At 32.0% G+C, this 22,851-nt stretch overlaps 2 protein-coding genes and 1 long non-coding RNA gene across 4 annotated transcripts in view; all 3 read left to right on the plus strand.

Moving 5' to 3' along the window:
* LOC143055597 (uncharacterized) overlaps positions 1-22,851 on the plus strand; it is a 445,604-nt gene that overhangs the window by 216,710 nt on the left and 206,043 nt on the right. The gene's annotated exons all lie outside the window — the stretch shown is intronic.
* Positions 1-22,851, plus strand: part of LOC143055588 (uncharacterized) — an 86,082-nt gene that overhangs the window by 54,317 nt on the left and 8,914 nt on the right. The window lies entirely within an intron of this gene.
* The window catches only part of LOC143055587 (heat shock 70 kDa protein 12B-like), a 61,633-nt gene that overhangs the window by 37,535 nt on the left and 1,247 nt on the right, over positions 1-22,851 (plus strand). Inside the window, exons 1-3 of one of the 2 annotated variants that reach the window (XM_076228745.1) lie at positions 6,078-6,430; positions 10,294-10,512; positions 14,522-14,675. In XM_076228745.1, coding sequence (XP_076084860.1) covers positions 6,116-6,430; positions 10,294-10,512; positions 14,522-14,675 — 688 coding nt within the window. In that variant the 5' untranslated portion in view covers positions 6,078-6,115. Of the gene's footprint in view, positions 1-6,077; positions 6,431-10,293; positions 10,513-14,521; positions 14,676-22,851 lie in introns of those variants that run through there. The other variant, XM_076228746.1, reaches the window with a different exon arrangement.

The raw sequence follows: 22,851 nt of genomic DNA on the forward strand, positions 1-22,851 counted from the left end.
AAAGGAAAGTCAGACATAAAAGTCAGATTCTGTTTATAATAATAAAAAAATTTATTAGTGAGAAGCAGATTAAGACACAAATGGTGATTATACCCCAAGCCTGACAAACTATTCCTAGCCATGGCGTATGAGTGCATATGTATATCCATAGTATATAAATTTAATGTATGCAATAGTAAGAATTATTCGAAATACTAAGGATTTTTTTATCCCAGGCATATATTACCGTAGCCGTATTTAGAATTTTGGGTCATCAATGCCCTTCAACTTGATACTTATTTGGCTTTCTAACTATTTTGATCTGAGCGTCACTGATGATTCGTAAGTAGACGAAACGCATGTCTGGTGTATTAATTAAATTATAAGCCTTATACCTTTGATAACTGTTCCCGTCTTTTATTATATCTCTATAAACCAAGGACTTAGTTGCCCATATGTTGCGAGTGGGAGATTCATAAGAGAGATAAGTCCTGATCTTTTAAACATTGCAAACCATAACATAGTTTTTGATGTGACAGTTATGTAATCAACCTGTATGAAGTTTATCGGATAATCTGTCATTTAAATTATAAAGCAGTAGTACAATAAGTAAACATATAGCAATTGAACACACAATATAAGCCAAGTAAAATTTTTATGAATGAATAATTACAATTACACTGCATGTATTTTTCATTATAGTACGTTGTTTTGAATGGCTAACAACAATCTCTCGTCCTCTTGAAATTGACATTAATTACACAATGAGCTTTATGATGACAAGGGGTCTCACTATAAAGTGCACAGGTAAATTGAATAATTACTTGATAAAAATCGTGTTTTCATGATCTTACCTAACAAATGTAGTTATCGGTGTTGACTACTCCTTTTTGTAATTTCATAGGGTTGTAAAAGCGATGACCGTGCGCATATTTATGTATCTGAATAAATTATTTTCCATCACATTTTTCACTTTTAATTGCTCGATTGAAAAAATGATAACATATACATAAAAGATATCCTTTTCCAATAATTACAAATAAAAACATCTGGGAAATCTCTGCAGTGATGCCTTGTAATAATTGGGGAAAAGGTGTGCTTACTGTAATTTAACACGCGTATTTGAGGGATAAAATATCAGTTTTAAATTACTGAAGGCATATCTGATTTATTGAATACACGTCTACTGCATCCATGATTATCTTACCTCCTATACATTTCTAGGAATATGATTGGTTAAAAACGTCCGCGTGAAGACCATGTATATTTGATATAAGGTTAGTAGGGAGGCGGGGCATATTTCATATACGGTTATTAGTGGAGTTACGTCCCTTTATATTACATATTAGGTAGTAGGGAGGCAGGGCTTATTTCATGCACGGTTAGTAGTGGTGTTTTGTCCCTTTATAAAAACAACACGGAACTTAGAAAAAAACCTTATCGTTGGCTTTTGTTCTTGTAGGATTAATAGAAGTAGTTTCTTAACGCTAACAGTATTGAAAAATGGCTTGCTCATTTTGATAGATTACAGGTCTAAATTTTACACGTTAAGATAGTCGGTAAGATGAATTCGTTAAATAGTATGCTAATACGGTATATATGGGGTCAATAAATTCCATATGGGGATTGACGCTTCGCACTCACCCCATATGGATTTTACTGACCCCATGTATACCGTATTAGGTCACTAGCACACTATGTAACTAATTATATTTGATGGATAAAATGTGACTTTACTGCATGCATATTAGATGGATAAAATTTGACTTTGTGCATGCATGCAAACTTGATTTATAAAATGAAACTTTATTGCATGCAAACTTGATGCATAAAATGTGTGGTTACCGTATCCATATTTGATAGATAAAACAAAAGTTCACCGCATGCATATATGATGGATAAGATATAAGTTTACAGAATCCATTTCGATTGATAAAATTTGAGTTTACTTCCCGCATATGTAATGGATAGATTGGGAATCTACTGCATGATACAAAACATAGATACACCGACACATGTCCTAAAACCTTTGAGAACTTTGCACGTTTTATCATTACAATGTATGAAATATAGAAATCGTTTTTATCCATTGATATGACATGAAGTACATGTTTAACATGTTTATATTTCTTTTTTGCTCGCAGTAACATATTATTTTCTCTAGTAATACAATATTTTATTTTACTTTATTGTAAAGGCTTTTCGATTCAAACAATATGTAAAGACATGTTAACATAGTAGCAACTGTGTATATACTAATGTGACTAATTTTGATTTGACGTAACTGAGAACACATTCGATACTAAGATATTTAAATGCCAATCTTTATATAGTACAATAAAACCTCACACGTAGAAACCGCCATAACTTTTATCGTGTTTTATGCACCAAACATCAACCTTAAACAGAAAAAGTACGTACTGCTGAAGATCTAGTATCAGAACTAGCTTTACTTGATCCCATCTATATACAAGTACTACAAATAGCAAACTGTAAAAACCATTTTTTAAACGAAATGAAATATATGTACCGTTCAAAAAAAAAAATTGATTTAATTTGAATCCATTCATCAAAGAAATGTTACGGCCAATGGTACACTAGGAAATCAATATGAAGAAAGATAATTATTATAAATGTACGATATAGTTATGTATGTTGTCGGCAAATATAAAACTTATTTGTAACTATGAGCTTTAGAAACAGGACGGAAAGCGAGGCTATGCCGAGCTTTTCTTGTGTTTCGTAGAGAGTTCAAATATTTTCCGACAACATACATATGTTGTGGTTATCCTGAAATTACTTCCAACACTTGAAACTTTAGTTATTAAAATCAAAATCAGTGTCTCTAATTTCTCTAAGAAATCAGCAGTTGAAACGCGGACCGCGAAGAGGACCCCAAAATGAATTAGTTAGGAAACAGAAATATTTATATTACCGCTTGCTAAACGTGGAGGTGAAGTTACAGAAGACTTCATTTGTACAAGTACAAATAAAACAAAACATTATCTGTAAACCTGTTATTTGTACAATAGTTGGCTAATTGCAGGATAAATGAGGGTATAGGTAGTGGTCCTGTTTTATATTTCTTTTAATCGTGATATTATTTTTCTCTATATTCTTTATATTTCAGCACTCCATTTTTTCTTTTTTTCATTTTCCAAGATTTCTCTATTTAGTTTATTGGCTGATTTTTCTGTAGTTTTTGCCTCATTATTCTCTTATCAATAAACCCAATACAGCCCCTGATAAATGATCGGTTATCAATCATTTGAAGCGAAGCTACATTAATAATATTGTCAATCAGACGAAAACAAGTCAAACAAATGGTAAACAGTACAGTGTAACTTGAAAATACATTAACCAATTGAATTTAATATGCCAAAAGAGAAGACAGCAAGCAGTATATACTTCAAATAATAAACTCAACAACAGCAGAAAACACCATGATAAAAAAACCACCGAAAAGACTTGGATGTTGTTCAGTATTTTGTTTTATGATGGATATATTATGAAAAATGTCCGTAAACAATAAATAAATGAGTATTTCCCGATTGTAAAGCTAGTTCTACAAAACTGTGTATAAGTAAATATTTCAAATCTTACATTAACATCGTGTGTTAATAACGTATAAGGACTGCAGGCAGAAAAAGAGAAGAACTGAATGGATATGGAAATACAAAAAGCGATGCTCATAATGACTATCTTTTATCATGCCAAAGCCTGTTATATATTTTCATTTTTATTTCTATTATGTTCAATTATGATGTATTTTTTCATAAATTTATCAACAAAGGCACGGAAGAGTAACCGTCATTTCTTACATCGTTTTTCCTGTTTTTGAAACAGAGCGAATCTTTTTTAGACATGTACTTTCCTATTACATTTTTGTATTCTCTCTAAAAGATATATTCAAGAAAAAATATTTAAACGACAAAAAAATAGAGAAAAGAGGAATATAATGCATTTTTAAAGCATTTTAAAAAGATTTCATTAAAATGTCATGATGGTATAAACAAATTTATATGGTTAAATTCGTCCTTAACAATTGAATTTAAACCAATTGTTAGCGTTATTATCATCGTTTGGAAAAAATAATTCAAAATACCCATTGTCCTTTAGATTCTGAAACGACAAATGAAGGCGAAGTTAACTAAACTACTAAATTTCAAATCCACCAATTTTAATAATTTTGTAAAAAATACAAAATATGTATCCCCTATATAAATATGAAATCCGAATGTCTAGACGTGTATGTTTTACTTTGAAATTTGCGTCTACATAAATTTATATATTTTCAGAACAAATTGAAGAAAATTCTATCCAACTTAATTGATTGCTTTGTATCTATATCTATATGATCTATCTGTTGTGTATTTGTGTGTTTAGAGTTTTTATCAGTTTACGCAGCCCATTATACATTGTTATAAGGTGAATTTTATGTATATGCATATTTCGATGGGAGAGGGACTGCAAATACTAATATAACAGAACTATAATAGATTATTGGAGTAAATAGTTATCAAAAGGTACAAAGATTATAATTTAGTACGCGAGACGCGCGTTTCGTCTTCATAAGACTCATCAGTTACGCTCATTTCAAAATATTTAAAAAGCCAAACAATTACAAAGATGAAGAGCATTGAGGATCCTAAATTCCAAAAAAGTTTGACCAAATATGGCTAAGGTAATCTATGCCTGGGATAAGAAAATCCGTAGTTTTTCGAAAAATTCAAAGTTTTGTAAACTGAAAATTTATAAAAAATTACCGCATTATTGATATTCATGTCAACACCGAATCGTGACTACTGGGCTAGTGATACCCTCGGGGACGAAACGTCCACCAGCAGTAGCATCGACCCAGTGGTGTAAACTGTTATCAAAAGTACAAGGATTATAATTTAGTACGCCAGACGCGTGATTCGTCTACATAAGAGCTGTTTCAATTTTGTTGAATGATAAAATGCAATATAAATGAATAAAATATAAATACACTGGCACACATACATGTGTTTATTCTATAAATACTTTACCTTACTTACCTGCATATTCTATACAATAAAAAGAGATTAAATTGATGACGTATTTTATACTTCCCTGTCCAGATGTTTGCAGGTTAAAAAAAACCAATCGGTAAGTTAAACAAGTTTTTATTTAATTAAGCACGCAGAACTATCACACATTTGTGAAAAAGAATCTTTGAAAACAAAAAGCATACTAACATGCATCATATCAGTTAAATATATGCTTACCAATACAACATAACGAAAAGTGAAAGTACAACTGCAACTCTAAAGTTTGAGTGACATGCAAACAGTTGTTATTAAACAATTGGAACATAAAGGGGGGAACTCGAATACAAAAAACCAAACTATTATTGTACATCTAAAAAACATTAAAACAGGCCCCTTTTTAGCAATGTTTAGTATCCGTGACCTTGAACATTAGCAGTCCTAAAATAGAATGGCTCTTTTTTGTATTCACCAGTGGCGGATCTAACCATTTTTACCAACCAAGGACAAAGGAGGGGGTCCAATCATATGGCGCCTTTCAAATGCATTGATCTTAAAAAATGGGGGTTGCAACCCCCTGAATCGCCGTGAATACGCCGATGTTAACTGTGTCTTCTTTCTGTGCAGGATACATTCTAATTCAGCAAATAAAATTTATACGAATGATGTCTAAATGGTTTACTACATTGAACACATACCATGCTAACCTTTCAGGTCGGAGATTCTCTCTAGTACCGTGGCTTTCTCTAACAAAAAACCTGTATACCACTCCAAATGTAGTGTAATTAAAATTGCATTCAAAAGCTGCAGTCAATCAATCTTTACATTTAATAAGTTAAAAAATGATTAAAAGTAATTATTTTCTGCTATCTAAATTATATGATGATATGTGTAGAAAATATAATTCTTGACTCATTATTTAATCGAACTAATTGTATATTTTTCGAAAGGAAATACAAAACAAATTCTTTGGAGACAAAATAAATAAAAATACAAACAGAAATCATCCTTTTATTTTTGTTTTTAGCCTTCTCTATATGAATACGCACATTTGTAGATTTCACTTGTGGATCTTAATTTGTAGTTTCAGCCGAAAAACCTTCATTGCTGATTAGATACCACTTGCCATGGCTGAAAACGACAGAGATTATTTGCTGGTCGCAGCTATAGACTTTGGAACTACCTACTCTGGATATGCCTTTTCCATGAGGGACACCTATAAAACGGACCCACTAAAGATACATGCTAACCAAGCCTGGAACGCCGGTGGTAGACAACTCTTGTCCTTGAAAACCCCGACCTGCCTCTTGCTAAATTCTAAAAAGGAATTTGACTCCTTCGGTTATGAAGCCGAAAACAGGTATGCCGAACTGGTTATGGATGGAGAGCAGGAAGATTACTATTATTTCCATAGATTTAAAATGAGCTTGCACAATTATAAGGTAATTGTCATTTACGAAACTTGAATATATATATATATAGTATGAGAAAGATTTCAACAAATTATCCCTTTTAATACCAAAGAAATTTAAATAGAATACTATGAGGCCTTTTATTAACTAGAATATCGGAACCTTATTGTGTTGCAGCTGATGTTTTACAATATCACTATATATGCAGACAACCTGTTATTGGTACACATTCACTTCGTTTGAACTTTAGCAGATAGCTGTCTCATTGACAACCATACCACATCAACTACATCACTGTTTGTCTTTTAAAGGTACATTTTGTATCACATTACAATGATTGTTTCACCCTCAACTTTAAACTGATATAATTTCTTTCATCAAGCTTTAGATTTTATAAATGAGGAATCAAATAGAAAAAAGAAAGATTACTCTTTCAAATGGTGAAAAATTCATTATGACATAATTAATACATAATTAATTATTATGTAATTAGTTGCTTTAATGTGATGTCTACACTTGAATAAAATTAGCTTCTTTGTTATTCATAGCATCCTAAAATATTTTATAGATTTTTGTACAACACAATTTGACCTCCAACATCAGATTTTCCTATTTTATTTTATTCTCTCATAAACCTTCAATGAAGTTTGCTACCTCAATTCATAAGAGCTCACTCAATAAATTAGGTTTAACATTTGCTCTATTGATGTTTTAGGAAATCTGAGACACGATTATGCAATAACTGCTCAATTTACAACATGTGTGAACATCAGGCATATAGGGGCACCCATCTTGGAGCTAATTTCATCTAAAACTACATTTTCATGACAAAAATGAATGTGTCACAATTGAATAAATAAGTATGTTCCTTCTTGTATCTTATTAACCTCGGTATGATTAACACATGTACCATGTGGATACTTAAGGATAAGCCTTTAATCCTAAATCATTTATATTTGACCAGTAAGAACGCATTCCATTTCAGCTATTCTAAATATATAAGGCAAATGCACACTCTGCGCATGAAAAATCAGATCTGGCGGGAAAGGTTATATCATTATTGACCTTGATGTAAGTCATTTGCATAATTTTGAAATAAGTATTTTTCTGCACGTTTTGTTAAAATCCTAAAATCATTATCACATCACAACAGGGAATAAATTGATAATGAACTAAATATATAGGCATTTATGATGGGCGAGTATATCAATCATCTGTTAATACCAGTGTCAAGCTGTTAATCACTGACCACAGGATAAATAGTGTGGTCTTATCTCTTTGTATCATGTGTATTGCAAAAAAAGAAATGTATATAACAAGGAAGTAAACAGAAAAAGAGAACGATATGAAAAGGAGAAAATCTTAAGGGAAATATCTAACCAAAAGGAATAAAACTATATGTATAGGGATAAGAGTGTGAAAGTATCTTTGATAGCCTCTGAAAAACTTACTCTTTTATTTTTCTTACTATAAACAAGAAGAATACGTCTCTGAATATATCTTCTGTCAGAAATTTTAGGCATTTTAACCAATTTTTAGTTTATGTGAAATTTTTCAATTCCATAAAACTCATAAATCATGTAGTACAGTCTATTTTCAGGTTGGGGATGGTCTTTTTTTGGACTTGTCTTTTATTGCATAATTTGAATTTCTAGCTAATTTCAAAATATATATCTTTTCAAAATACAAATGAAAATAATTCTTTATAGTGATAATAAAGATGTCAAATATTGATTATATGCATCTGGTCATTCCTGTTATGCTCTTTTCTTAGACTGTCTGGACAGAGTCGGAGCTTTGTCTATATGTAATTACTATATTACAGATGTTCGTCAAATCTGTGACGTCAAACTCCCCCAAATGCGAAGTTAGTGTTGGTCAGTGCACACATAAATCAAAATTTACAGTTAACAGAGCATCAAAGACACAAAGTGTGCGGTTCTTTTGATAAAATAATGGTGTCAGAACACTCCTGGCGTGTTCTCAGTTTTTGTATTTATGATGCATTTATAGGGGTTCTAAGGGGGAAATTCAGTTTTTCGGTCATTTCCAAGAACATTTTTTTTCATTAGAATTGCAAGCAAAAACTGAAAAAGGAAACATTATGGGTACCCCTTTTGGTTTGACTTTGATATATGTGATTAAAGGGAGTATTTTTTACAATACAGTGTCTCAGTTTTTGTATAATTTGTTTCTAAATGATTTTAAAGGTGTCCAAAGATAAACGTGAAATGAGGTTTGGCACACAGCATTTAAATCAATATATCTTTTAACTGGATGCATATATCAACATCTGAGACATGGTTTTGTACATTGTGTATGGTTGATTAAAGTGATGAAAAACAATTTTTGCTACCACTTGACCTGAATATGCCATTTTAATTAAAATTGGAAGACCACTTTTTGGGCAATTAATGAGCTATACTTTGAGATTTATTATACCAAAAAAATATTTATCTATAGATGAAAAAGAAGAAGTATTTCAGCTTTAAAATGAGTTTAAGATTTAAAAAAATCATTGAGTAGTTTTGGAGATATTAATCTTGAAAGACTTTTGGTTTGAGTCAGAAAATTCTGACTGTAGTGCTACCTTAATGGTCTCATACGTTTAATTACACATTGCATTTACTTTTTTAATGCAGATTTTTTTCATTTAATACATACAATAATATCATTTTATTAAAAGCAATATATGCATGTGTGCACAATAATAATCAGTTGGTTAGTCTAGAGGATCCTTATTGGGGATTTTCTAGAATTATATTTGCATACAATAACATGATGATGTTTTACACGAAGTAGATTTGTGTTAATTTTTGCAGTTTAAAAATGAAATATTTAATTTGTATTTTCTTTTAAAAAGAATTCTTATTTAAATATTCTCCTCAAGAAATTCTAATTATTGAACAATTATATTTATTTAATGTCTGTATATTTATATTTTGATTCCCTCTTTATCTCCAAATACTTATTTTGATTAATTATTTCTTCATGCAGCTCCAATACAGATATGTATTTTTTATTTGGAATTCATTATCTTCATTTGTCCATCGATCCCCAATCCTCCTCTTTTTCATAACTGTTATTTTTATTGTTGGTCCGTGGTCATTCAATTATTCTATTGATTGACAAGTCCTTATCTTGTATCAGTCAGACATGTGCATTGGTTTATCAAACTAATCATCATCAAAACTCATTAACCGTACAATATATGCAAGTACTGTTTTCTTCTGTGGTTTTAGAGTATTAAGAAGTAAACAAAACCCAGCTAAAATGAAATCTAGATAACATTAGTTGCTTTTGTATTGTGCTACCTTAACAAAACAAATCTTTAAGTCAATTCAAGAAGTTTAAACTCATGTACAGATAAGATATTTTTTAACATTGCAATATAAAGGGGAGGTTAAGCCAGGTTAAAATCAGGTTCAACCCATCATTTTTTCTTACCATGTCCTATACAAAGTCATGCATATGGTAGTTGTTATCCAATACTTCGTTTCTATGAAAGTTGGCGTTTGTTTGTGTTGCACTTCAGTGTTTCTGTTATTCCATTGTTTTCCTATTGTATTAAGGGTGTTTCCCTCGGTTTTAGTTTGTTACCCCAGATTTGTTTTTCTCTTTTTGAAAAACTTCTATTTGAGTACAAAGTAGATTTTAAAATGAAAGCAAGCTGATACATTAAACACTCGTCAAAGTAGACAGCGATGCGTGATTTAGTCAGATGGTTTTCGAACATTATAAAAACGATCAATATAAAAAAGAAGATGTGGTATGGTTACCAATAAGATAACTCTCCACAACAGACCAAGTTTATTCTAATCGCTTGTTTATAATTTTTAAAACAACATGTTTTAAGGTGAATAAATTAGACGTACATTTTTGATTATTTCTAGAATGTTAAAGGTGATATGTTATTAGAGGATCTTACTGGGAAACCAGTTCCGGCGATTGACGTATTTGCACTTTCAATAAGAGCTTTAGTCAAGCATTTAATGGATGCTCTAGATAACCGAGGAACAGGAGTTAAACCAAATGACATAAAATGGGTACTGACAGTTCCAGCGATTTGGACAGATAATTCAAAGCAATTCATGAGGAAAAGTGCAGAAAAGGTACACGTTGTTTTAGCTTGATTGGTTGCCGAAGATAAAATATATACGAATTTGCATACTATATAACTTCAGAAAAAGTGATTTGAAATACTGTGATAAAAAATAAAGCATATCCTGCTCCAAATACAAAAGCATTTTTATTGAATTATTAAACATGTTTAAGTAAATTCAGTTTAGTAAACATCTAATTTTCTGGTAGAAATTGAAAGTATTATTCTCAGCTATTTTATATTAGTGCTGTTCGAATATTATTCACACAGGAAGAACTAAACAAAGTTACTTTGTCTTTTTTAAGGATGTATCTTTGTGGGAAGAGCCATTTTATTGAATTGATAGCAAAAGATAAACACCATACACAGTAAAACATAACTATATACTGTTACTCTGCAACAATATGGTCATCTGTTCGACTTCTTTCGACCGGCACTATAACCCTTACAAACAGGGGGCGTCAGATTTTGGATGTGTGGGATGTATTATATCGCCGCCACGTCGGTTAAAAATGGAGACGTTAAATTAAATGCATCGTGTATGTAGAGCGTCATCCATATGAACATAAATACACCTTGTCTTTGAGTGGTCCATATGTTCCTGTTGAAAGTCTAATTTCCCATCCCTATAAAATAAACTCGCATGTCAAAGTGGCAATTCGGATATACGAATCGCCCAACCCGGTCGTCCTACATTTGCAGGACCATCTTCATGTATTTATTGTGAAAAATGGAAGCAGCACGTTATAAATTTCATGCGCATAAAGCGCGTTTCTGGATTTACGTTCATCAGGAATGCTCATGCAAATTTGTTCTGGTCATATAAGAAGTATTTAGTACTTGTAAAAAAGCGAACAGCAATTAATCAATCTTTTGCTGGGAGAAGTCGGTTCCACTGAGTTGTACTGTTTTTTTTTCCAATATTTATATATGTAAAGAATTGAAGAAGGACAATTGCATCACATTAAAAGTGAAAAAGGTTGAAATTCAGGTGGTTGGTAGTTTATATACATGCAGGTGGAACACGATATACGGCAGTGATGGCATACTTTAAAGCTGCTTTTTAGATTAATGTACTTGTACCTGTCTTCTTGTAATTGGTGTTCTTAGTTGCGTCAACAAAATTTGACAGTCATGCCCTTCCTTTGTAGAATTACAAGTTAACATTTCAGGACGCGTAGTCCTAACGTGTACACACTCATTAAAAGTTCAAGGACTGTTTCTGTCAATGATGAACACTTACATGTGTGATAGTTAAAATGTATAAAATAAAATTTAAATGAGTTAAAATGGGCAAATAAGTCAACATTGACATCAATACTCCTAAACAGTAAATCTTAAACATCCTGCAACAGTGACTTCATGAAACACCTGAAACTACAAAAAAAAATAATTTGGATTTACTTTTATAGATTGAGTATCAATGTTTTTCTTCAGAATATTCGTGTCTTACCTATGATTTAATATGAAGATTGCATACCTATGTTGTAGGTTTTTTGCAATTCTGTAAATATAACGTGACGGTACCCAAATTGCACATATTTTGACAGTTTTTTCAACTAAGTTTTTTTATGATCTAGACAAAAATTTCCATTTTGTAGCCGTATCCTTCTTTCTTATAAAGGTACACCAATTTGATTTTCAATCAATTAGGAATCATAGAAAAATTGGTCTGAACTTACCTCCAAACCATCCCAGATTATGTAATGAGGAGTACCCAAATTGCATCCATGCTTAAATTCGCATCGTCAAAAGTCGAATAACAGAGCTTTTGTTTATTTTTTTCAAATATTTTGAACAATTGGATATTTGTCCATGCTTATTCTTCATTTTTGAAGAAATGGATACTTGAAACGTATTGTATTTGTTAATTTTAAAAAGATGACGTTTTGATTACGTCGCATGGCGACGTTTCAGTACATTTTGCTTTTTCAGTAAACACTTCATAACATTAACGGTACCAATTTTCCTGCACCAGATGCGCATTTCGACAATACATGTCTCTTCAGTGATGCTCGTGGCCTAAATATTTGAAAAACCAAAGCTTATATAAAAGATGAAGAGCTATAATCCAAAAGGTCTAAAAAGTGTAGCCAAATCCGTGAAAGGAATCAGAGCTTTGCATGAGGGAGATACATTCCTTAATTTATAATAATTTCTAACATTTTGTAACAGTAAATTTTAATAACACAAAACAATCCGTATTTTCATGCCAGTACCGAAGTACTGGCTACTGGGCTGGAGATACCCTCGGGGACTAACAGTCCACCAGCAGAGTCATCGACCCAGTGGTATTAATAACATTAACGGTACCAATTTTCCTGCACCATCTGTTGGTAAATATTGTGAACGTTTTGTGTATATCTAAATATTTTTACCTATGTTGAAAGACGTGCATAGTATCAAATCATACAAATACCATTTTTTTAATCTCTAGGAATTCTTGTTAGATTTTCGCTGCTATTTTTGATAAATAGGTGCAATTTGGGTACTCGGTGCAATTTGGGTACCGCTACGTTAGACAATATAATTTCCCATAGAAACTCCCTTTGCGGCTAAAATTGTGCCACTTTTACTATAAAGTTTCATGAACATTATTTCCCGGAAAGTAGATATGCACTACTATTTTATATAAGTCAAAATATATGGCTGTTTGGCATATCTTCGACATTTCAATGATATGTGTCTATGAGATAAAACACAGAGTTCATATCTGGGAACCAGTGCGTTAACGAATTAACATATTTATGATCATTATATATATCCCCAAAGGATGAATGGCTTGGGAAACAGCTGTATTTACAAAGTGCAACCTATAGTTACATTTATTCAAATAGAGAACTCTTGACAAACTCTTTTTCTCACAACAATACTTATTTATCAGTAATATACATGTTATAGTCTGAAAGAAATGACTGCATATACTCTTAACTCTTCCTTTACAGTATATTTTATACTCCCACTCCTGTTTAAATCTTTAAAGAATTTGAAAACAAGACTTTATAATTATTGTCAGGTCACCCTATTACATGTTTTCTGACATGAATTGTCAAGAACCAAAGTAACAAATCTAGACTTCTCTAGTTCACATGTTTCTGTATGCATATTTGTCAACTAAAGTTAACAATTTCTACCTCAAATGGTGATCAGTATAGAAACGATGTCACAACAATATCATCTTTAGCCATATATCTAACAACAAAAGATTGGATAATACATTAACTACAAGTATTTGGACAAAACCATACTTTCAAAAACTGTATGTTTGAAGCTACCAGTCTGATGTATTCACTAAAGGTTTATAGAACTGACTGCTTACATCTGTGTTTAGCATAATTTCAAAGCACAATTATTGTGTTTTATACAAAAGATCTTTGAAATATTACAAAAATAGTATTTATAGGTTGAATTATCTGTTTTGTAACACAATGGTTAGGTATTTTTCTCTGTTTCTTTATCACTGGGGCCTCACATTTGCTAAATAATATGTTGTTTCTGTGGATGTGGAATAGGGTGTTTATATTTAAGACAGAAGACATTATTGTTAGTTTTATTAGGTTTTTTTTTGTATTTCTAGCTTATATTTTGTTATGCCCTAGTCACAAAAATGCACATTTAGACTTACTTTTCGGTTACTAGTATAGAAAAAAAATCTAAAAAACAATATTCAGGAAGGTTCTATGCATTTCATGACTGCGAAGAGTAAATATAAGCAATTAAAACTACAAATATGCATACATTTATTTTGAATTCAGGGCTTTAACTTAACTATGCATAATGTAAACTGTAAACTGTAAATTTAAGCTCAGTCATTTTAGTAAAGGCCCACGATTTTTTCAATCTTCATGAAAAATTTATGAAACTTTATATTTGAGTAATCTCTGAGATAAACATAAAGAGGTGTGGCTTGTGAAACAAAACGTGCAACCTGTAGTGCTGAGAAAAGAAATCGGAAATTTGTGTAATTAATTATATATGTTTATTTATTTTATTGTTATTATGATTGCTCTCTTTGACAGGCTGGTATAGAAAAGGATCATCTTTTAATATCACTGGAACCGGAAGCAGCAGCAATATATTGCCAACATTTGCCTACAGAGAAATTAAGTGGCGCCGAATCCGGTTTCACAATGTCTGAAGTGGGAACAAAATATATGATAGTAGATCTTGGAGGTATGTATTTCGTAATTGTGCAAACAAGATCTAGAGCTAAGATAACTTGCATAATTTCATGCTGGTTGAGAAATAAAGAAAGCCTTAACAATGCCTTGGTCCTTTTGTACTGAGGTTTGGACGATTTTCAATTGCAAAGTGACACTTTAACTCAACATATACCCTCACGACACTTACCAAAGAGGATATCCTGGATAATCATAGGTCTGTTCTATGTTCCTCTTGAATTTCAACTAAAGATGAAGAACTGAATCTTCCATCACTGTATTGGATACCTAAACTACATATTAAGTGTTCTTACAAACAACGGTATATTGTTGGGTCTTCCAAGTGCTCCAAGAAACCTCTTTCTAAATAATTAACATCTATTTTATCAGTAATCAAAGCCGGCCTTCAAAGTTATTGTGAAACTGCCTATTCTAGAGGTGGCGTGAATCAGATGTGGATACTAAAAAATTCCCAAGATCTTTTAGAGTGCATACAATCTAACTCTCTTTCATCTTGCAATAATGTTAAAACATTTGACTTTTCTACATTTTATACAAGTATTCTATATTCCAAACTAAAAAAAAAATTGAAATAGTTGGTATTACTTTGTTTCATAAAACAGAATGACCATCGTAGAAACAAGTAACTTGTGGTAGGGAGGGATAAATCCTACTTTGTAAAGGATCACTCTGATTCAAACAAAAAAATTCTCTGAATCTGACATTATCAAGATGCTTAATTTCTTGATTGACAACATATTTGTTACGTTCGGAGGACGTGTTTTTCAACAGACCGTTGGTTTTCCAATGGGAACCAATTGTGCCCCTCTTCTTGCCGACTTGTTTTTTTATTATTATGAGGCGGACTTCATACAGGAACTTCTTAGGAAGAAAGATGAAAGAAGTTAGCAATATCCGTTAACTCTACTCTCCGCTATATAGATTATATTCTCTCATTGAATAATTCGAAATGTGGTGACTATATTGAACGCATCTATCCAATTGAACCAGAGATAAAGGATACACCCGATACAGTTAAGTCGGCCTCATATCTTGACTTACATCTAGAAATTGACAATGATGGTCGGTTGAAAACAAAACTTTATGACAAAAGAGATGATTTCATTTCTAATAGCAACAATCCAGAGCACCTGCATACGGAGTATATATTTCCCAATTGATACGATATTCCCGTGCTTGTATTTTCTATCATGATTTTCTTGATAGAGGGTTGCTGCTCACAAGAAAGCTATTAAACCAAGAGTTCCAAATGGTGAAGTTGAAATCATCCCTTCGTAAATTTACGGACGCCATTACAAATTGGTTGACCGTTATGGAATAACCGTTTCACTGATGATATTGGATATGTTCCTTACGTCGTAACTACAACCCTCTTCCCATTCATGAATCTGACCTAACGAATTAGAATATTATCCTGAGATCACTACAGTTTTTGGTAGGTTCGTGTTGCTTATTTTTTAGTTTTCTATGTTGTGTCATGTGTACTTTTGTTTTTCTGTTTGTCTTTTTCATTTTTAGCCGCCATGGCGTTGTCAGTTAATTTTCGATTTATGAGTTTGACTGTCCCTCTGATATCTTTCGTCACTCTTTTAAGCCCTTTTTACATAAATATCTTTTTTATGGTATGCAATCGTTGCATCTGTTGATATTTGAATATGATACAAGATTTTATCTTTTGTTGTTTTATATAATGAAAATATTAAGTTTTAAAAGTACATCATGTTCTATGATTGCATTTTACCACTAAAAGTATGTACATCACAAAGAAACACTTGTGATATATATATAAAAAGAAGATGTGATTTGATTGACAATGAGACAACTCTTTACAAGATAACAAATGACACAGAAATTTACATCTTTAGTTAACCGTATGGCCGTCAACAATTAGCAAAGCCCATACCACACAGTCAGCCGTAAAAGGCTCCGAAATGACAATGTAAAACAATTCAAACGAGAAAACTAACGGAATAATTTATATACAAAAATTAACGAAAAACAAATATGTAACACATAATCAAACAACAAGCACTGAATTACAGGCCCCTGAGTTGGGACAGACACATACAAAGAGAATATAGCGGTTTACTTTATTATTCAAACTCGAGGACAATGATTTGGATTATAGTAAAGACTCATTGTCATTTGAGCAGTCCCGGTAGATGTTTTCAATATATTCTGAATGTAAAAGCATTTTAAAATGTCGTTTGTGATCTTCCATAATTAGATAGTTATACAATTGTTTGAAATTCAGGGATTGTCATTCAATAAAATTATATTTCTGAATAATTTGTATCGCTTAAGGTTTATGAACTATAGATATAGAGAGCCCATGCATTGTAGATTGTTTCTTTATTATAACAATATGAACATTGGTCGAATCGGTTCATATGGATTTGACAGTTAATGCCCCTTTAAAGAAATATTTCACATCAGGTAAAAACTATGACAATTAAAAACCGATTAGATTGATTGCAATTTGTTATTTGAACTCTCATTCAATTTCTATATACAGTAAGCTCATTAACACAGATTGTCGAAAAAATTGACTCAATCTTTACATTATACAATAATACATTACATATGTAAAAAATGTGCGTGCTACCTATTGGTTTTATAACGAGCGAGGATGAATTAAGTAAGAAATCAACTTGTGTTATTTAATATCATTGTATGATGAAACCGAGCACTTTGCTGAGTGTATAAATATTGAAATTAAACAATGAGAGTTGATATCAAGCGATTTTATGTCTCACAAGTTGTTTAACTCTTTTATCTTATGATGAAATGAATTTGTTTGATTCGGATGAAAGGAAAATAAGTAATTGATATTGCGATTTAGAAAGCATCATTTTGTGTCTGGATCTTTAGGTATGATTCACAATGGAATAAAACAGACAAGAAACTTGAGAAGGTGAAAGACTTTAGAGTTTAAAATATTATTGAAGAATCTCAAATCTTCTTTTGATATATAGGGTGAGTTAGAAATTGTAACCTCCTTTGATGTTAATCCAAAGGATGAAGACCAGGATCTTTCATCCTTATATTGGATTCCTAAGCTTCACAAGAATCCTTATAAGGAAAGGTATATTGCAGGTTCTTCCAAGTGTTCCACTAAACCCCTTTCTGAAGTTTTTACTGCCATACTCACTGCAGTCAGAGAAGGACTTCAGAAATATTCCGAAACGGCATATTCAAGAAGTGGTGTTTATCAGATGTGGATACAGAAAAATTCAAAAGAGTTATTGGTGAAGTTACAATCTCAATCATTAAAACATTGTACCAACATTAAAACCTTTGATTTTTCAACTCTTTATGCCACTATTCCCTATACTAAACTTAAAACTCGACTGACAGAACTCATCAGCTTATGTTTCTTTAACAAACTAAACGTTTTAAATATCTACATTTAGGTTTGAATTCAGCTTACTTTGTGAAAAATCATACAGAGTCAAGGACAAAAAATACCGACGAGGATATCACTGCCACGCTGGACTTTTAAATTGACAACATATTTGTTGAATTTGGAGGCTTGGTCTTCAAACAGACTATTGGAATCCCAATGGGTACCAATTGCGCTCCTCTACTTGCAGATTTGTTTCTTTATTCCTATGAAGCAGAATGTTTCCAAGGGCTTGTACAGAAATAAGAAAAGAAATTAACCCAGTCTTTTCATTTCACCTTTCGGTATATTGATGATGTGCTGTCTCTTAATAATAAAAGATTCAGTGATCACTTTCATTTAATATATCCAAGTGAACTTAAAATGAAAGATACTACCGACACAGCTAAATCTGCTTCATATTTAGACCTTTTTCTCGAATTTTTTGGTTGAATACCAAAATCTAAGACAAACGCGATGATTTCAATTTTCCTATAGTCAACTTTCCATTTCTGTGTAGCAACATCAAGGCGGCACCATCATATGGAGTATATGTGTCTCAATTGATACGTTACTCTAGAGCTAGCTCAAAGTATTTTGATTTTGTTGAACGAGGAATACTGCTTTCTCAAAAGTTGCTAAGACAGGACTATGAATCAATCAAATTAAGGTCATCACTCAGGAAATTTTACGGTCGCCATCATGAGCTGATTGGTCATTATGACAAAAGTGTGTCAGAAATCATATCTGATATTCTTCTTCAGTCATAATAACCTTACATCATTACCGAACTGAACAAAGAAATAACACGACGCGTGCCGTATACGGTGCAGGAAAGGCTTACCCTTCCGGAGCACCTGATTTCACTCCCGGTTTTTATTGGAGTTCGTGTTGTTTCTTAATTCTTAATTATTATTTATAACTGTTGATGTAAATGTCCTTTGGTTTTGTGAGTCTTTGTTTACTCCTTGGTTTTGATTTGTTATTGTCTTTGAAAGAAATGCTGGCCCTAATAAATAGCAATTTTATAACACATTGTAGGATGATCTGACTGGATTAATGCATTGTATTTATTATTTATCCGTTCAGTAAGATAAGACTAAAGAAACATCAATTCGGGCAGGAGATAGGTAACAAATAACAACTGTAAGAACAAATCCTTTTGAAGGTATAAAACCAACAATTCATATACGCATTTCATTCTATGTAAACTCAAATTCAAAATTTCAAACATTAAGAGGAATTCTCTGTAGCCACCAACCATTTTATATAGGGAGATCGGCACGCTCAGTCACCGAATTTCATGAAACTTGTGATAATGTAAAAAAGTAAGAAAAATGCCCATCAAAATGTTGCTGGGCCATGCTTGCCATGGCAACAAAATGAATGAGATTTCTCGCAAATTTTGCAGTCATTCGTAATCAAACCCAGGTTTTATTTCATGATATTTGTAAAAAAAAAATTCAGAAACATGAAACAACAACAAAAATAGCAATGTTATATATAAAAAAATTAAATATTGCTGAATATTTTCATAACCGCAGAAGCATAGGTCATTTTCCTTTGTAGAAGACAAATTTTACACATTTTGCATGAACAAAATAGTCATTTTTGCATCCAACTTCATTTAAGCTGTGGTTCTGTATGAAAAGTATCAATGTTTCTAATCAATAAATTATAACAAAATGTTTGGGATATTGGGTTCAAATATGGTTGCTATGGAAAAAAATGTGTCATTTTTGCCTTTTTACATCTAAAATGTGGCCATGTTATTAAAATAATCCACATAAAGTAATAATTATTGAATGACTCATCTTCGCTAGCCAAGGGTTACGATCAACTCCCGCTCTCTTCACCCTTGGTGGATTGAGATAATATTTCGGAGACACAAGGTAAGAATTTTTATTGGTTGCAGTAGAAACTCGCTGCATCCAATCAAAAAGCGCCTATAACATTATCACGTGTAAATGTAGAAAGTGTTTGTAAACAATTGCCACGTGTTTATTGTGCAACAAGTCTTTACATCACTAAACATACGACTATATTTAGTGACAACTTGAATGTTTTTAATCAACAAATAGAAGTTCCTGTGTATGTTTCATGCACAAATGCATGGATGTTGACGTATATTTTCGTTTCCGGCTTTACCAAGTGGGTAGAATCTAGACACTATCGTGTTTTTACCTCCAAATTGAAGAGTTCAAGTGCTACCATTGGTCAAGAATAATGTATTCGGCATGGGCGTGACTTTAATCTTCCGATAGATGGCGCGACATTGATATAACAAATGTTGGCTCAATCTGCCAAGGGTGAAGAGAGCGGGAGTGGATCGTAACCCTTGGCTAGCCAAGATGTGAATGACTATGATGAGCAAACTATTGGCAATTATTTTACCCAAAACTTGACCTTGACCTCTGACCTTGTATATATTATTTAAATTTTGAAAGGAAATTTAATAGAAAGAGGCATACTATACACGGAGAAAATGTTAAGGACGATTTAAGCCACTATTTTATTAACATAAAAAAATCAAGGTCGTGTTACACCCTAATTTGATAAAAAGTACATATCAACCATAAATGATGTTTTGATTTAGGACTTTATACCATTCCATAGACCTAACCTAAAAGGTAAGGGGGGTTGTCAGCACATAAGCTTTTAACAATCATTCATTTAAAGTGTAAAAATGCCTAGCAACCATTTATTTATGTGAGGAAAGTGCCTAGCAACCATTTATTGATATTGAAAAAAGTGCATAGCAGCCATTTACTTATATAGAAAAACTGCGTAGCAACAATATATTTTAGGTTTCATTAGGACAAAAAACAGAAAAAAAAATAATATCAAACATGCTTTAAGAACACATGTATAATCCAGAATAGTAAATTAAAAGTCAAATTCAATTTCCTGAGACTGACTTCACATTCAAATACAAAAAAATAAAAGATGTCGTTCGATGAGACAACTCTCCAGAAGACAACCAAATGTTTATTCAAAACCGATCCTGTAAATCTTCAATAAGAAAAGAAAAGGAATATAATTGTGAGGCGTATTTTTGTTGAAATTATTTTGTCATTGTGTACACTTCGTTTTTGTATTTTAAATCGTTTGTGGCTGATGTGCATCTGAATGTACAGAAAATGTTTTGTGCAATATAATTGATCTGCTGATTAAGACACTATCCCATTCGTTGCATTAAGCATCCGTTATCCCAATCAGAAGACATAAAGCAGTCTTTCCTAACTTATAGAACTACTCTGCATCCGCGCATTGCTATGTTTGTATTTTAGCAAACCAAATTTCAAGAAAATCTGAGACAATGCGTGCCGCAATTTCCATCCTGGTATCTATGATGAGTTTATTCAAGTCCTGACTTGATCTGAACAACAGGGCAAAAAGTAAAATCGAAAAAATACTGAACTTAGAGAAAAATCTAATCGGAAAGTCCATAATCACATGGCAAAATCAAATAACAAAACACATAAAAAACGAATCGACAAGAACTGTCATATTCCTGACTTGGTACAGGCATTTTGAAATGTAGAAAATGGTGGATTAGACCTGGTTTTATAGCGCTAACCCTCTCACTTTGATGAATGTGCCCTCCGATCTTAATTTAATGTACTTCTTTATTAATCAATAGAAACTTTCGACCAAGCCCCCATGCTTTCATTTGATACAAAACTACCCAAATATTTAAACAATGGACAAAGAAAAAAAAAAGAACTTTTCTGTTTAAATATGTTCTACTTTCTTTGAGTTCTTTTAGACTGGGTCCAAATTTAGTGGTTCTATACCACAATAATTTACTTATACGATTTTAATAGCAAAACATAGACTTTGGCTCTATTTATATATGAATATGCATCTTCAAAATGGATATGTCTAGACATTTCTCAGTAGCTATAATTTTGAAATTTGTTCCTTTCAATCAACATTATGATATTTTTCTGTATAGCACAAAGTTGCGAACGGAAATAAAGAAGATGTCAAAGGGACAACAACAATCGACCAAAGAGCAAAACACATTCCAAGGACACAAATTTGTCTTCAACACAGAGAATATCTCGCAACCGGGAGCAGACTTCAGCTGGCCCCTCAACAAAAATGTGCACTAGTTTAGTGAAATTACACTCCACAAGATATATAATGAAATAGAATTAAAAAAAACCCACGTAAGACTTTCAAAGGCTAGAGGCTCATGACTTGGGACAGGCGCAAAAACGCGACGGGGACTAACATGTTTTGTGAGATCTCAACCTTCCCCTATAATCCTAGCTAATTTAGAATAAATGAACACACAGCAGTAATATGCAGTTAAAAAGAAGTCCAAGTCCAGGGTCAAAATAGGTATTAAAAAGAAAATAAGCAAAATGACAATGATACATAAATTAAAATAAGACTACTAGCAGTTTAATACTAACAGCTCCGATTTAACTGATTAAAAGATTATCATGATTATGTCGTCATCATATGAAAATCAAACAAAATTCCTCCCGTAAGGGGTTAAGTATCAGGTCAACATAAAATATATATAAATATGACGCTTTCTAGCTGACTGAGATGAATTCTTGTTTGCTTGTATACTTCCTGCAACTTTTTTTTGACGAGGGTAAATCTCTATTTCTTTTATATATACGTGTGAAAAGAGAAAATGAAAAATTACGACATCTGAAGAAAATATTTTAAATGTATACTTTTCCGAATCCTATTAAAATGATAATATGCTTTAAAAGCCATATTTTTCCCGGAGAGTTCATATAATCTTCTTAAACATAAAGAAGTA

This window comes from Mytilus galloprovincialis, chromosome 12 (assembly GCF_965363235.1).
Source record: "Mytilus galloprovincialis chromosome 12, xbMytGall1.hap1.1, whole genome shotgun sequence".
NCBI lineage: Eukaryota > Metazoa > Mollusca > Bivalvia > Mytilida > Mytilidae > Mytilus > Mytilus galloprovincialis.